Genomic DNA, 17,501 nt, shown 5'->3' on the forward strand with positions numbered 1-17,501 from the left:
GAACTTATAGAGGCACAAACAGTAGTTTCACCTATAATAAAGTGTACTAGTTCTTAAGACAATAAAAGAATAAATACCAAATAACACAATGTTAACTATGAATATTTAGCTCATTAAGAATATTTCAACAACGTTCAGTCAAACTGAAATTACTACTTGTTTCATAAAAGCAGAAAGAAAATGAGTAACGAGGTGCAATCAGTATATCAAATAAAGTAGTTTATATATTTATTATGATTAGAGAGATAACCTGATGATACGGTAACGGCTCAACATGTATAATGTGTGACTTTCAAAACACAAATAAATACAAAATAAACTATACTTATCACAGTAGCTTTTGCACCAAAGAACTGTTGAAATTAGTGGTATAAATCTATATAAATATAACAGCTATAATATCTGCATTTGTATTTATTGTAATGGTTGTGATGCCAGTGTAAAATTCTCCCAGCCAATTAATAAAAAATGGGTCCATCAAATGGTGACGGTAATGTTTTGACACAAACATGATATCAAGCTAAAGTATATATTTTTTTATTACAGTTATTTGGGCTGTGAGCGTGAAGATTATAAATTCTCAATAAAGAACAAATACAGTATTGGGCAAAATGAGCAACTAAACATATTTAAGATGGATGGAAAATGTTTCGCTTATCAAAACCTTTTTTGATTTTTATATACAATAACAATGTGAGAGAGTACCTAGTCCAAAAATGTATCAAACTTGAATATCACTAACTTTTACCATTTATAAAACACTTCACTACTGTGTCTACGCTAAAAAAATAGAGTGAGGTCACAACAGATCATGGTCAAGCAGAAACAAGCTGGGAGAGCAACGGTACAGGCTCGTCATATTATATCTATATATATCTGTACGTCTGTGGACAGATTATAATTTTTGTATTTTAACTGATCCATCTCATCTCTGCCTCAGAATGTGTGTTAATTATAAATGCATGTACTGAAGCTTCTGTTAGATGAAAGTTGTGGTGTTTGAGTGTTGAATCGAAGCTTTAACTAACTGTGGAGGACTGTGTCTCTGTGGGTTTCCTCGACAGAAACCACACCTTCATCGGTTCCTTCTTTCCTTTCATGGTGACGGGGCCCCGATACTCCAAATTAAACTGAGGGTCAGCGTTCTCCGCCGACTGCAAACACCTGGATTACAACGCCAACACCATCATAAATCACTGTATGGTCTGGGGGGATTCTGTATCTTATTTTCAATAACGCCATGCAAACACTTTTGAGTCGACAAAGAAAAATCAAATTCACAGACCAAAACAGACCTACTGGTTTTAAATTGATTACAACTTGTCCTTCATGTCTAATACTGATATCTTCTTTACAAATGACTTAAAATAGTGTTTAACCAAGTCTATAGCCACCGAATAAATCTAAACATGACTTCACATCAATGAAAAAAACAGATGACCATATGCAATTGTACTTCTACTTACCGGTACGTATATTCTGAGACGTTTATTTTTCCCTTTTCGCCAGTAGTTTCTGTACGACTTGTGAGGTTGACCGTATTTCCAAAAAGGCAAAATCTGGGCATCCTCTGGCCAATCACTCCAGTCACCACTTCTCCCGTGTGGATCCCAATAGTAATCTTGAAAAGAAAGGAGAATGGAAAAGGGAGACTTTCACCATGTGTCAGGTGTAATATGAGCAAAGTAAATAAATATGCCAAAGATATACTGGCAACAAGCTTAAATATTTATTATAGCATAAACAGAGCACTGATCGTTAGTTATCTGCGTTCAATTCATTACTTAAAGCAGCACATGGCACACCAGATTTATCTTCAAAACTGTGGAAATGAAACATTAGAAAAGCCTAGCTTTTGAATGAGGCTTTGTCGATGTAAAATTAAGGAGGTGAATGAGTTGTGCACCACAGAAAGAGAGGGAGAAAACAAATGCAAGCAACTATCCGGCTGAATGCTTCTCTAAGTTTGTTGGCACAAATTCTTAAAGTTAGCGACTGAAAAGCTGCAACATTTGGTGGGTGGATATATAAGGTTAACTTTGTCAGGAATCACTCCATGAACAACATTATAAATATATGTTTTAGCTTTGCAAATCCAAAAGTAGCCCCAGCCAATCTATAGACTAATATTTACACTTGAACTTGTAGGCACTCCAGTGCCTGTTGTCTTCAGAGCATGAACACGCTGAGAGTGTCTGAGATGGATGAGAATCTATTTTCAGACGCAGGATTGTGAGATGATTTGAGTCTGTTTCTGCTGCTAAACCGGACTCCTCTTCTGCCAGTGCCACGTCTCAAAATAAACAGCCTTTTGTTAACAAGACATGATTTTCCAAAGTCAAGTCTCAGCAGTCATTGATACAATAACAATCTCCAACAGTCCATTAAACAAAAGTCTGCTGTTTTTTATCCAACTTTTGTCTATAAATAAACGTGTGAAGGAAAACAGTCACGCAGTACACAATTAAATAAATAAATAAATATTGCTAATTGGCACACATGCGCGCACACACACACAAACCATCTGCCAATCTGAAAATTTGTTGTGAGATTTTAGTGGACAGAAATTCACCATGTTGTTTGGATGATTTAAAAGAATTATAGCAATATAACTTTGAAAATATTAAATACTATAAAACTAATCTGGTGTGTGTGCTCAGTGTTGCTTTGTGTAAACATACAAACAATAGTATTTAGAGTTTGGCAGTTTATTATCCATCCATCCATCCATTATCACCCGCTTATCCGGGGTCGGGTCGCGGTGGCAGCAGGTTCAGCAGGCCGACCCAGGCTTCCCTCTCACCCGCAACACTTTCCAGCTCATTCTGGGGGATCCCGAGGCGTTCCAAGGCCAGCCGGGAGATATAATCCCTCCAGCGTGTCCTCGGTCTTCCCCGGGGCCTCCTACCAGTTGGACGTGCCCGGAAAACCTCTAATGGGAGGCGTCCAGGAGGCATCCTGACTAGATGCCCGAACCACCTCAGCTGACTCCTTTCGACACGAAGGAGCAGCGACTCGACTCCAAGCTCCCCCCTGATGTCCGAGCTCCTTACCCTATCTCTAAGGCTGAGCCCGGCCACCCTACGGAGGAAGCTCATTTCGGCCGCTTGTATCCGAGATCTCGTTCTTTCGGTCACAACCCAGAGTTCGTGACCATAGGTGAGGGTTGGAACGTAGACCGACCAGTAAATGGAGAGCTTTGCCTTCCGGCTCAGCTCCCTCTTCACCAAGAAGGACCGGTACAGCGCCTGTTTTACTGCTGCAGCCGCACCGATCCGCCTGTCGATCTCCCGCTCCACCTTACCCTCACTCGTGAACAAGACCTCGAGATACTTGAACTCCTTCGCTTGGGGTAGGCAGTTTGCCCCCACCTGGAGGGAGCAATCCGCCGGTTTCCGGCAGAGCACCATGGCCTCAGATTTGGAGGTGCTAACTCTCATCCCTGCCGCTTCGCACTCGGCTGCAAAACGCCCCAATGAATGCTGGAGGTCACGGTCCGAGGAGGCAAACAGGACCACATCATCCGCGTACAGCAGAGAGGCGATCCCGAGACTCCCGAACCGGATCCTCTCCGCCCCCTGGCTGCGCCTAGATATCCTATCCGTGAAGGTCACGAACAGGACCAGTGATAAAGGGCAGCCCTGGCGGAGGCCAACACCCACCGGGAACGTGTCTGACTTACTACCAAGGATACGAACACAGCTACTGCAGGCGTACAGAGACCGGATGGTCCATGCCAACGGGTCCGGCACCCCATACTCCCGCAGCACCCCCCACAAAAACCCCCGAGGGACCCGGTCGAAAGCTGCAAAACGCCCCAATGAATGCTGGAGGTCACGGTCCGAGGAGGCAAACAGGAGCACATCATCCGCAAACAGCAGAGAGGCGATCCCGAGACTCCCGAACCGGATCCTCTCCGCCCCCTGGCTGCGCCTAGATATCCTGTCCATGAAGGTCACAAACAGGACCGGTGATAAAGGGCAGCCCTGGCGGAGGCCAACACCCACCGGGAACGTGTCTGACTTACTACCGAGGAGACGAACACAGCTCCTACTGCAAGCGTACAGAGACCGGATGGCCCGTGCCAACGGGCCCGGCACCCCGTACTCCCGCAGCACCCCCCACAAAAACCCCCAAGGGACCCGGTCGAAAGCCTTCTCCAGGTCTACAAAGCACATGTAAACTGGTTGGGCAAACTCCCAGGACCCCTCCAGTAATCTTGCGAGGGTAAAGAGCTGGTCCACTGTTCCACGACCGGGACGGAATCCGCACTGTTCGTCTTGAATCTGAGGTTCGACAAGCGGTCGGAGCCTCTTCTCCAGCACCCTGGCATAAGCTTTTCCCGGGAGGCTGAGCAGTGTGATACCACGATAGTTCGAGCACACTCTCCGGTCCCCCTTCTTGAAGATGGGAACCACCACCCCGGTCTGCCAGTCCATGGGCACTGTTCCCGACCCCCATGCGACACTGAAAAGGCGTGTCAACCAAGACAGCCCAACAATGTCCAGCGCTTTCAGCATCTCAGGGCGGATCTCATCCACCCCTGGCGCCTTGCCACCAAGGAGCTTTTTGACTACCTTAGCGACCTCTACCAGGGATATGGGTGAATCCACCCCAAAGTCTTCCGTAGCTGCCCCCTCTCCGGGGGACATGTTGGCCGGGTTTAGGAGTTCCTCAAAGTGCTCTTTCCACCGCCCGACGATGTCCCCAGTCCGGGTCAGCAGTTCCCCCCCCTGCTGAGAAAAGCCTGGGGTAGACCCTGCTTTCCCTTCCTGAGCCGTCGGATGGTTTGCCAGAACTTCCTTGAGGCCAACCGAAAGTCCTTCTCCATGGCCTCCCCGATCTCCTCCCATGCCCGAGTTTTAGCCTCCGCGACCATCGCCGCTGCAGCCCTTCTGGCCCGCCGGTACCCGTCAGCTGCTTCAGGAGACCCCTGGGCCAGCCAGGCCCGAAAGGCCTCCTTCTTCAGTTTGACGGCTTCCCTCACCCCTGGTGTCCACCACCGGGTTCTCAGGTTGCCGCCACGACAGGCACCGATGACCTTCCGGCCACAGCCCCGAGCAGCCGCGTCCACAATAGAGGCTTTGAACAAGGTCCACTCGGATTCCATGTCCCCAGCCTCCCTCGGGATTTGTGAGAAGTTCTTCCGGAGGTGGGAGTTGAAGACCTCCCGGACAGGATCCTCTGCCAGACGTTCCCAGTTCACCCTCACTACACGCTTGGGCTAGCCGACTCCCCCGCCATCTGATCCAACTCACCACCAGGTGGTGATCAGTTGACAGCTCTGCTCCGCTCTTCACCCGAGTGTCCAAGACATACGGCCGCAGATCAGATGATACGATTACAAAGTCGATCATTGATCTCCGGCCTAAGGTGTTCTGGTACCAGGTACACTTATGAGCCACCTAATGTTCGAACATGGTGTTCGTTATAGACAAACTGTGGCTAGCACAGAAGTCCAACAACAAAACACCATTCGGGTTCAGATCGGGCAAAGCCATTCCTCCCAATCACGCCCCGCCAGGTTTCTCTGTCATTGCCCACGTGAGCGTTGAAGTCTCCCAGGAGAACTATGGAGTCGGCAGGCGGCGCCCTTTCCAGGACGCCTCCCACCGACTCCAAGAAGGCCGGATACTCCGAAATGCTGTTCGGTGCATAAGCACAAACAACAGTCAGAGCCTTACTCCCCGCAACCCTTAGGCGCAGGGAGGCGACCCTCTCGTTCCCCGGGGAAAACTCCAACACAGCGGCGCTCAGCCGGGGGCTCGTGAGTATCCCCACTCCCGCCCGGCGCCTCTCACCCTGGGCAACTCCAGAAAAGGACAAAGTCCAACCCTTCTCCAGGAGCTTGGTTCCAGAGCCCATGCTGTGCGTGGAGGTGAGCCCAACTATATCTAGCTGGTACCGCTCCACCTCCTGCACCAGCTCCGGCTCTTTCCCCGCTAGTGAGGTGACGTTCCACGTCCCTAGAGCTAGTCTATGCCGCCAGCGATCGGCCCGCCCAGGTCTCCCACCTGGCCCGCCGCCCGGTCTACATAGCACCCGACCCCGATAATTCTCCCTGCGGGTGGTGGGTCCACAGGGTGACTGCTGCTCCATGATGTTTTTTCGGGCTGAGCCCGACCGGGCTTCAGTTTATCATACAGACATTTAATAAATAAATAGCATTATAGCAACATTTCAACACACCTGTACTGGTTGATCATCCACTTTGACTTGTCCAGCAATCTCCAACATATCAAGAGCGAGATGGCAGATGGACTTGGCGTGGTGCGTGCACGGCTCTGGAAGGCCGCTCACTGTCATATACTTATCACCAACGGTTTCCACCTGTATAAAGGCAAACATTTTTGTTATTCTTCATGTGAATTTAATCATAAACAATTTTAGCTTTTGTAATTACTTTTGGTTTATGTAAAATCATCGGTTCTCACTGTGCTACAAAGGCTTTTCTTATGCACTGTGCAGCAAGAAATAAACTAAAACACCCTGAAATAAATACTTAAACACTTACATCAGCTTTAAGACATTCGGGGCCTCTTTGAGGCCTGCTAAAACCCTCGGACCACCTAGCAATTCAGCTTGTAGAGTAAATATTACTTCTTTTGGTGACCCAGTGCCTGAAGCCGATCCCCTGGAAGTGCCGAGGTCTGTTTGACTTCTTAAAGTGCATTCTTGTCTGAAAGCCTGGAGTGTAAATCTGCTGCATGAGGCCTATAAAATGGCACAGTCCTGCTGTAAAACTAGACTGTGTTTAGAAGTTAGTACTACTCTTCTTATGGTGAAAAACTCAAGTCAACTTATATAAATACTCTTGCTGACTTGTATGTGCATAATTGCACAACATTATTCACCAATAGGGTCGGTGTGCTTCACGTGTGTATTTAAGCTGAAGAACCAGCTCAGAACACAGGAGTTAAAAGCCCTCATATTCGCAATTTTAGTTTGTAGACTTTGTGTTTTTTTTTTTACACTTTTATTGTTGTCACTTTGCTGCATAGGTTCATCTCTATTTACTGAGATAAATGTACACAAATGCTGTCACGGTAAAATTCTTGCTTCCAACCTTGTATACATAAGGGTTGTTCCGGGAGTCTGTCAAGATGTCAAAACGTGTGTAAACATCATTGAGCAGGTTGACTATCTTGATGGCTCCCTCGGCCGAGGCGTGCTTGCTGCAGAAGGCATTGAATCCCACAATGCCACTGAAGAGGATAGTCAAGTTGTCGTAGCGCTTTGCTGGGACAGGCCGCTTGTGTCGCAGCTCGTTGGCAACAGACGGCGGCAGAACGGAATAGAGCAATCTAAAAGGGGAGGAAGAGAAATGAACATTTGAAGTTGAGCAGCAGTGTGATAGGCTTGGGCTGCCAGGCTGAAGTCCATCCTTTGGATCAGCATTTTATTTGCTTACCCACCACCTTTTGGTCATTACGCTATACAAGCTGCTCTCAGATAGGAGGGTGGTGTTACTATGGTAACCGCTTAGATCATGGCTGCCTGTTTCAAGCCAAATACCTTCCATGATGCGTCATAATTTGAAGACATATGATACATACAGAACAGATAACGGTCACCGCACAAAAATCCATAGATGGAAAACTAGTATATTTACCCAGGAGACGAGACTATACATACTCGTCTGTATCATCTTTATTAATATCCACATTGGGATCCACATACAAGGGCGTGTTTTTCTCTTAGTTTGATACACACCTGAATGGCAGGAAAAACTGTATCAATGTATGTTTTCATTATAAGGAAACACTGTTTTAAAGCAGATGCATTGCAGCAGCAGTCCTCTTAAATATTTAGAGAGGAGCTATGAATTCTAATCAATGTTTGAGTCCCGAGGCACATTGAGACAGGAGAACGGTGAGAATAATAATGTAGAGATCTAAGAGGCCGAGGGAAAGTCCTTTCCTATAAGGAGATGGGGCTTTGGCAGCGGTCTTAATAAAGACCACACTCCGCCTCCGTGCTCCTCTCCAGCTGTCACACACTGCTGTGCCAAATTAATATGACAGACCCTTTTCTGAAAGCCAAACCCGACTGTCTTCACCATAACAGGGACTGAAGAGTAACTAAGGCAAGCATCAACTTTGGGTATAACAATAGATTCTGACTCTAGGTGGTCCTACTGTCATGTAGCCTCAACATAACTGTACGGGAGTGACACCTGTTAGTGTCCTGCTGTATCTTCAGTGTTTCTAGTCTCAAGTCCGTCCTTAAAAGGGAGTACTTGAAGACACTACTCCTTTACCTTTAGACGGACTCATAAACAATCTTTGCCGCCTATTTTTCCAACAGAGGAAACTGAGTTTGAAGTTGACTAACAACCTACAGATAATGACGGGGCCTTACGTATCCTTTGCAATTACATATAATTAAACATTATGACTAATATGCAATTACACTAAAGGGGATCACAATATAAATTCAAGGGATTATTACATAATTAACAAATTATGAAAAATTAGAGAACATATTTTTCTGGTACGTGACATGACATTTGTCTTATCATTGCTTTTTACTAGGTACATTCTATGTAGTTTTCCCTCCATCAGGCCTCAAAAAAGAAGGCGGAACTGTCTGAGGAGGAGAAGGAAGTGGGAAGAGCCTGACTTGATCAGAGCCAATATATGGGATTGCGGGCTCTTTGCTAAACCTGGGCTGTCAACAAATTGTTTGAATGAAAATGTGAGATTCCATGCTCTTGGTAAATGTATGTTTGCTGTACCTTGATGCTTTAGTTATGTATGATACGGTAGAATGATTATACATTGTGTAATTCTTGTCAACTATAGCAGAGACTTGTTGAAGTGTTTGCCGATAATACATACATGGTACATATTTTCTTTTTAGAGTAAACCAAAATTGATTGTACCAGAAATAATTAAATAATGGACTTTTCCTTGTGCCTGACAGCACATCCATAGTGTTATCACAGTACCTGGTAGTCCGCTTACCCCTATCCTGATTGGGGAATATTCTATTTGAGAACATAAGTAATTCTTTTCTTGAACTGCTCTCTTTGATGAGGGTTCACAGGTCAACTTGCCAAACAAAGGTTAGGAACCACTGACTCACTTTTGACATACGTATGAGCGATTCAATAAATAACATAGATCCAGTGTTGTAAAACTATTCAAGTATATTTTCAATTCTTACATTGCTGAGGTTGGATCAAAAAAGAGCAGGTTTGAGTGTCACTTCTTATCCAAAAATCTGAAGTTTACACCAAATGTCTAACCTGTCTGTCTTTTTCTTTTCGTCCTCCAGGGCCCTGAGTGTGTGCTGCAGACGATCTGTCAAGATCTCCAGCTCCTGGGTCAGCTTGTACTCCTCACGAAACTGCTCCCCAAGCAGCACCAGGTCACGAGTGGCGTCGTGTAGCGGGATGTCGCTCAGGTAAAGACCCCTTCGTGTAAGATCATCCAGGTTCATAACACTAGAGAAACACAGAAAGGTACTCATTCATTCTTCTGAATGTTAGTTATTTTCACAAGAAAATTACAGAAACTGTCTGATTTATCTGATTTGTGTCTGTGGGTAGAAGGAAAACTGGAGCCTTCTTTTTTTCTTTAAGACCACTGTCGTCATTTCAGGGCGAAGACTACTGTCTCCAGATAAATGTTTCTGCTGGTAAGGGTGAGGTCAGACACTCAGGTGAATAAGCATCTTAAATTCTTAAGTTTCTGGCCCTGTTATTTCCTGACAGGCAGCAACCTTTTATGAAAACACTGATCTTGTCCTCTGCAAATGGTCTTTGACCTGAGAGGACAAGATATCCTGAACTTTGCTCTCCTGTGTCAAATATGATACTAGAAATGTGTGATTTCGTTGGTTATACAAGGACCACAGATAATGGCTAATGGAGGTCACAACAGAAGAACCAATGTAAGTACCAGCTCACACGTTTTTTGTTGCTGTTTTTTGTTGTCTGATCATGCACCTATACATGTTCATGATAGCAAAATACATTTGAGCTAACTAGATTGTTTGATTGTGTAACTGTATGACATATTTAATCATATCGCCCTATCTGAGATTAAGTACATATTGGAATTACAAACAAAACAAATATTTCAATTGGCATTTTTCCCATATTTCATCAATTCCTTTCTTGCAATCATTAACAGCAGTTACAAGATTGTACACGGTTAGAATATTGTAAATACTAAAAAGAATATAAAGTTATCTATAGGACTTATTGTCAACAACCAAAACCAAAAATAAATCAATCCTACTGTATTATTAGCGGAGCTAAAACGTTATATACACGAATCTGGGGAAATACCGTAAGTGAAAGACTCACCATTACTGCAGTGGCATCTCCCTACAATATGCACATGTGTTGTACTACTTTTAATATTGTATAATGAAAGTATTAGAAATATTGCACAAAATGGGGATCTGGAGTTTGATTGGCTTGGGCGTTTGACAGACAGGGAAGCTCTATCAGAGGGAAGTTGCTATCAAGTTACATTATGGGAACAGGAGGATCCAGTGTTGCTGGAGCTTGACTCCATACTTATCTAAAGTCCAACATCATTGAATCCTAAATTGCTGCAATTCCCTTTTAAAGACGCATCAATAAGGCACACCATTGCACTGGGTGACACACGCCCCTTTATTAAAGTGAGCAATCACACGTAAACTACCTTGCTGTCATAAATATTTGCTGTTACATATTGATCTGCATCTGTAAATAGTCCCCAACAAATACACTGTTTTCTTCTGTTTAAGTAAGATTTTCTAAAAGCTAAAGTACCCAGATGTTTTAGGTTTGTGACCCCTTTTTTAAGATTTACATCTTCAGCCCAAGAGCCATTTGTACTGAGCAGTATGGGATTAAATAGTACTGAGAAGGAAGCATTGTGGGTTCCCAACAAATTCTAACAACTTCTCAATTGTATCTAAAATGCTAGTTTATATAAATCATGGGCTTTTATTTCCATATGCATACAACATCAACGGCTTAAAAAAATTCTGAATTTCAATAAGATTTAGAGTTTCAGGACAGTAATCTTTGCCAGAAACCGGTGAGTTCCCAAAGCTGTTTTTTGGTGTGTGTGTGTGTTTGTGTTTGTGTGTGTGTGTATGTGTGTGTTTGTGTGTGTGTGTGTGTGTGTGTGTGTGTGTGTGTGTGTGTGTATTCATTCTGTGCTTCTGTCAGGACAGACTGTGGGTTTACCTGGGTGAGCAAAGAAAAAGGATGTTCTCCGCTTCTGGCAAGTAAATCATCTGTCCTTTCAATCTCAGACAGCTGATTTCCACCCCCGTTAGCTCATCCTCGTTCTCTACAGTTTCCACATTCAGCAAGCCCTCCTGTCAGGATTACATCACACTTATGAATATGTTATTCTCTAAATCGGCTTCCAAATTGGGCACTAGTTCAGCGCACTCTTTATTTTTAAATATATGTTGTTGTACATCTTTTGCCTAAAGTGTCACATCCATCATTTGAAAGTAGAATTTCAGATTTTGTGTATAAAGAAAAAATTACTTTTTAGTATCCCAGGAGTGCCAGCACTTTGAGAGTATATTCACGGTAACAATCTACTTTAATGCATTTTTTTTCATGCCAAGGCATGATGGCAATTATTTTAACACACATGCAGATGCCTTTTGATTTCTAACTGAAATATGTGCTTCTCAATAGTAAAAAAATATATATAGATTCACCTTTCCATTGTTTCTCAGTTTCTGAACTCACGTAGACATATCTATCTTGCATGCTGAGTAAAAGTCTAGTTAGTTTTTTCAGGACATTTAGACCTTTGCACTTCTTGCTTTATGAATAAACTACCTTATAAAATGCTTAATTGATCAGTTGTCTACATGCTCAGAAATCTCTGCATGTAAACGATATAATCCATATGGTTAATGAAGCCCACAGAGTCAACATTTTATGCAGATGCTAAAAGTACCAATGAGCTCATACATATTAATAACGATTAACACATCCTGTCATGTACATTCAACCCCTGTTCTGATCATAGTGCTTAAAAGTATGCTAATATTAGAAACAGATTTATGTGATTGTGCCAACAACGCTGTGACAAAAAAACAAATTAAATGCTATACCTTGCTGCGCAGAACGAAGACGGTGTTGATGTGGGAAAGAATGCCATGAAAGCTGAAGTCAATGTGAGGGCGGACCAAAGAAAAAACTGATGGGAGGCTACAGGTGCCAGGCTGGAGCTGGGGAATAAAATATACACACAATTCAAATGAGATTAAAATGTTCTTGCTTTCACTATATAATTAATATATAGTTCATTCAGGGCATCTAAAACTGAGAGTCTGAGACACATACAAGTTGAACTAAAACATATACAAGAGCTGGCTTTATGAAACAGTGTTTGCTGCATGTAAAACAGACTTTTTACATAATCCACACCTGAGGCAGGACGCGATAAATGGCGTTGCCACACTGTGTGAGCATCAGATCTTTGTCGAACATCAGGTGGAACGGGAAGGCCTTGCAGAACGTGTACGGACTGATCCGGGTCTCCTGCGTGCCGTTCTCCTCAAAGCCGTCAAGGTCCTCGTAGAAAGCCTCTTCCTCCGAGTCCTTCTCCTCGATCAGAAACTTGATGTGGTCGCACTCCTTGCTTTTTGGTTGGATCATCTGCATCGGATGAAGTAAAATAACAGATCGAAAATGTAGGTTGTTAAAATTTAATTAAATTTGACTATATTGTTGTGGCACATGATTACAGCAATAACAATTTTTTGAATTTCACCCACGAAATATAAGTTCCATTATTATTATTACATTAATGATGACATTGGGTCTATTATTGTGAAATCAAGACAGTGTAAAATGACATTATTCACTCGGTTTATGGGCATAAGGCTTGCTGACGTCAAGCTGCCGTCTCTGCACCCTGTTTCCACAGCAACAGTGGCTAATATTTCCAGAAATTGGGTGTCACATTTGGAACGTCTGCCATTTTCTGTTCTTGCATTACACACACAATGGCTGAAAAATAGGATTCTGTCTGTACAATATGATTAGGTTTGGGACAAAATGTTGCTCCTTTTTAAAATGAAGAGAGAACTCCAGCAAAGTACAGCGGACGTCATGAGAACAACAGACTGCAGTTATTGGGACAAACTACAGGCTGTAAATTGTGGGTGTAAAATAACAAACAAATAAAAAAATGACAGTTCATGAGATCAAGTGTTGTCCTCCTAGCTTAGACACAATCTGATTAGGGTTGAGTAAATAAGATAAGATCAAAAATATCGATCTCTCCTTTGGAGTCAATGGCCAATTTAAATTCATCCACAGTTCATCCACAGTTTTTGAAGTTAAAAAAAAGAACTGCGGAAGACAAAACTCACTGAAAGACTCTCTATAACTTAGATCTACAAATATCCTCTGACTCACAGATATTAGCCCAAAACTTGCTGCTGAACTGCAGTTGTCACAGCGCAGCACTGTTCCCGTTTGGGAGTTTTGGAACTTTCTATGATTTAATCCTCACATAATTACATCTTCATTTATATTCTGAGACACAAATGCATATCCTGACACAAAACAATAAAGGGACTAAAAGGCTTCATTGAATATTGAACCATAAATAAGGAGAGGAACACAGAAAAACGTAAAATCATCGTCATCATCATCAGAAGCAGAGTGAGCCATAATAACTGCACCACAAAAGGAACAAAAATATCAAACTAGACCTTCATCTCGATTTCTGTCCCATGGATTTGTTGAGCGACAGTTTTAATGATGCCAATCACAATGTCTTGCAGGCCTTCTCTCTCCGAGTAGTAGTGAAGGATGAGATTGTTCCCCTTCTCTGCATCGGTGCAGCGGAATGAGGGAGCCCTCATCCCAGGATAAATGGTACCCAGGTGGTCATGTAAAGCATCCAAATTCTGAAAATATAGATACAAGATGAAATATGCAACATTGAAATACAACACCAGTAAACTTATTGTATAATAAGTTTGTATAAGAGGTTTGTATAGAAGTATAATAATTACGCTGTATAAGCAATCAATAAAGAAGTACGGGACTTGTGAGAGACATTACAACAATAATATTCAAACCTGAAAAGAGATTTTACTGTCTTTTATTCCCAAGTATAGGTAAAAAAAAAAGGCAGGCTCCTACAATTCCCATAATGCAACACTATAACATATTTCATTAGACCCCCCCTGTCAGCTAAATGTCTACGTCTTTCACGCAGTCCAGTTATTAATGCAGGCTTTCTGTGAAAAACCAAAGACATTAAACAACATCCAACATCCAAAGAGGAGCGAGCCTACCTGCAGGAATTCACGAACATTTGATCCTAACACTCGCAAGATGGTGTCATATCCTGATTCTTGGCAAAATTCAAAAAACATCTTCCCAAACATCTGCAAGATGTCTCCTGCATCGATCTCTGAAATACAGACGGAATATCATCAGTATCTCAGTTTTTGATACACATGTGGTGAAATCTTTATTCCAATAACAACAACAAAAAGCATGCTCTCACTTACTGAGAACTTTACTTGCAGCAGCAACAAGATCGTATGTTTTGCCATCTTCATATATGATTCTAACAAGGAACTGGCCCTCAATATCGAGCTGAGCCTCCCTCCTGAAAACAAAGTGAAGCCACCAATTATGAGCAAATTTCACAGCAGAAATAAAAAGTAAATGTAGGCAGCAAATAGCTTTGCCTGTTTTTAATTGGTTTTCTACTGTTGTTAACAACTTCTATAAACAGGAATAATAAAATAACAACGTATTTGTCTTGTTTGTGGCCAGACAGTGTGCTTGGTCTTAATTCATAATAAGAAAAGGTTTCCATATTGCTTTGAAGTGGTTTTAAAACTACACTGTTGAACAAGTACAGATAGTTTTTTATCTCCTGGAGGTTATTTGCAAAAAGCAGAGCTCTAAGCTCTATTTATACATTTGACAAACCTTTTTTTTATTGTCAGAAGACTTGATGAGGTTCTGATTATCCTTTTTGGCTGAGAAAACAGAAAGGATTTATAGGCCGGAGCAGCGGCCACCATTTTGTCAGAGTCTGTAACAGCTGAAAAAACATACCATGCCTTGAAAGCCTTTGTAAAATAAATAATAATTTATTTTTAAATGATTCAGCTCACCAAATGTCTGAAAATAGAACAAACATGATGAATTGAGCATTAAATAACAATAAGTTACATTTGCAAAGATAACAAAAGATGCTGAGAGAGCTTTAGTTTTTTTAGTTTTTTTTTATGGCTGAAGAATGACCACTTTGAAAACATTTACATAAGGCAGCTGCTTTTTATTTGTTCTACTATTTTTTCAGACAGAGTCATGTCCAGGGCAGTTTTAGTTAAACATTTCAACATGCTGAAAAAATTATGTTTATGTCATCGTGGAAGACATTCATCCTACGGATATGTGTTGGAATGGGGTGTACCACATTCTCCCAAAAGCTACATCGCTTGGCACAGAGTTTATTTTATTTATGTATATATTTACATGTATTCCCCCACCAGAATTGTATTATTGGTAGTCTGCAGAGTCCCTGTCCACTGAAAGCCATGCATGTGGCTCCTAATTAGGGGATTTATATTTGTTCAGATCAATTTAAGGATTATCTGTTATGGGGTTTATACAATGATCCTACTTCTTAAGCTAAATACACAAATTTAAAAACTCAGTTTTTCTTAGCGATTGACATTAAATAAAACATGAAAAATATTTTAAAATATTTTAGGTTTGTTTGTTTGTTCTGGGGAATGGTGGGACTCAGACTCATGGTGTTTATAAAACCTTGGCTGCGACCCTGTCACAATAGGCACTTATACTATACTTAAGTGCTTATATTTTGCTTTGTACTTTCTGCACATTACAGAGGAAACTGTAATACTTTTACTTTACTGCATTTAATTGAAAGCCAGTTACTTTGCAGATCAATATTGTGTTTCCATATAAAGCATATTACCATTAAACTACCGACATGTATAACAATAATAACATTGATACTCCACATTAATGCTTTATAACAATTAAATAATATATCACTTACAGTGTGCATTTTTATCAATAATGGGAGAAAAAATATATATTTTACGTTTTCCATTTTGTTGATCCTATTTGCATAGTTTTACTTAGTACTATGTCGAATGCAGGGACATACATACATAGTTGTAATACTTGTCATTAAACCAATGTGTTGTTGGCCTAAATGTCAATAACTCTCTTAAAGTGAGGTTTCTTTCAGACACAATTTAAAATGTGATATTTAGTTTCCTTTCCTTCAGTTTCAGTGTTAGGCTACAGAGGACGATGGTTAATCATTACAGTAAAAGACAAATGTCTATCCCAGCTCTCAGTGAGCTGACTGTACAATAGCCCTGTATTGTATCCTTGTTGGTGTCTGGTTGGCCACAGAGTAACCTACGATACCATCAGGGCCGAATAGTAAACACTAGATCCACAAACTTACTTGATATCTTCCCACACTTCCGGACCGTAATTCCTTAAAACGAGGAGCTCCAAGGCGTGATTCACAAAACCATACTGTAAATTTAGATTAAAAAAACATGTACGAGCAACGTCAATATTATGTCATGGAAACAGTTTTCTTGAAACATACCTATATATATATTTATATACGTTTGTAAGCTGTAGACAACGCTAAAAGTACGTAAGTATTCTGTTTAACTGTTATTATGCTCACTTCAATATAATCAGAGAAATTATTAGCGACATAGCAATCTCTTTACAGGACGCAAACACACACCGGTGTGCGACCGACTATTTTGCAAGCATTCAAACATAATGTAAAATCCAAATAAACATACCATGATGACAGCCGGTCTATTTTCCTTATTTCTAAGCAAAATCCGTTGAATATTGCTCAACCTTCACGGCTTGCAGATGCTGAGGGAATCTGCGTCCATTACCCCTTCTTTCCCTCAGCTGGTAACTGACAGGGAGTCTGTCCAATAGAAGATCAGAACAGGTCTTACGTAAGATATCCTTGACCAATGAGAACACAGCTGCGTTGTCCAACTGATGCTGGTGATCCTGAAATCGCCACAAGCAGCTACATCGTTTCTGATATTTAACATCATGTTTTACGCAATGAAGTAATGTTAACGGCGTAACTGTAACACATACATATATTTGATCATTTTATAAAAAGTATGCCAAACATTCTTCAAAAATATCTTAGCATTAGGAAGAAGGACTTTAGTCACTCAGTAACAGGGGCAATACCAACATGTTGTTTTAGTGTTTACAGATACGATTCATGCATTCAAAATATAGATGATGTAAACATCGAAAGAGAAAGAAACAACGACTATGCATTGGGTATTATCAGCCTGATGTATTTCAAAAGTAAAAGTACACATTATGCACAATACTCTTTCAGATCGGAATGCTTATATATAGGCCTATTTTATTATTGCATTACTATTATTGAATCTAAATAACAATTTAATATTGTTGGTCAACAATATATATTATTATATAATATATA

At 41.5% G+C, this 17,501-nt stretch overlaps 1 protein-coding gene across 1 annotated transcript; it reads right to left on the minus strand.

Moving 5' to 3' along the window:
• Positions 1 to 557: 557 nt before the first annotated feature.
• On the minus strand, positions 558 to 16,922 carry gucy1b1 (guanylate cyclase 1 soluble subunit beta 1). Its single transcript, XM_034536689.1, has 13 exons — positions 16,819 to 16,922; positions 16,461 to 16,534; positions 14,509 to 14,609; positions 14,290 to 14,408; positions 13,699 to 13,896; positions 12,404 to 12,634; positions 12,088 to 12,204; positions 11,195 to 11,328; positions 9,251 to 9,448; positions 7,067 to 7,304; positions 6,190 to 6,330; positions 1,467 to 1,621; positions 558 to 1,164 (listed from the first exon to the last, which is right to left on the minus strand). The coding sequence occupies exons 1-13, from the start codon at positions 16,819 to 16,821 to the stop codon at positions 1,020 to 1,022; spliced, it is 1,854 nt and encodes a 617-aa protein (XP_034392580.1). The 5' UTR covers positions 16,822 to 16,922; the 3' UTR covers positions 558 to 1,019.
• Positions 16,923 to 17,501: the final 579 nt, after the last annotated feature.

The sequence above is a fragment of the Cyclopterus lumpus genome, chromosome 1 (assembly GCF_009769545.1).
Source record: "Cyclopterus lumpus isolate fCycLum1 chromosome 1, fCycLum1.pri, whole genome shotgun sequence".
In the NCBI taxonomy this organism is placed as follows: Eukaryota; Metazoa; Chordata; class Actinopteri; order Perciformes; family Cyclopteridae; genus Cyclopterus; species Cyclopterus lumpus.

Excerpts from the sequence above, each read along its gene's own strand:
- gucy1b1 (XM_034536689.1), bottom strand. Across the intron at positions 13,897-14,289 it reads ATGTTCGTGAATTCCTGCAG|AATTTGGATGCTTTACATGA; the intron begins GTAGGCTCGCTC and ends CTATATTTTCAG. Across the intron at positions 12,635-13,698 it reads GGACAGAAATCGAGATGAAG|ATGATCCAACCAAAAAGCAA; the intron begins GTCTAGTTTGAT and ends CATCCGATGCAG.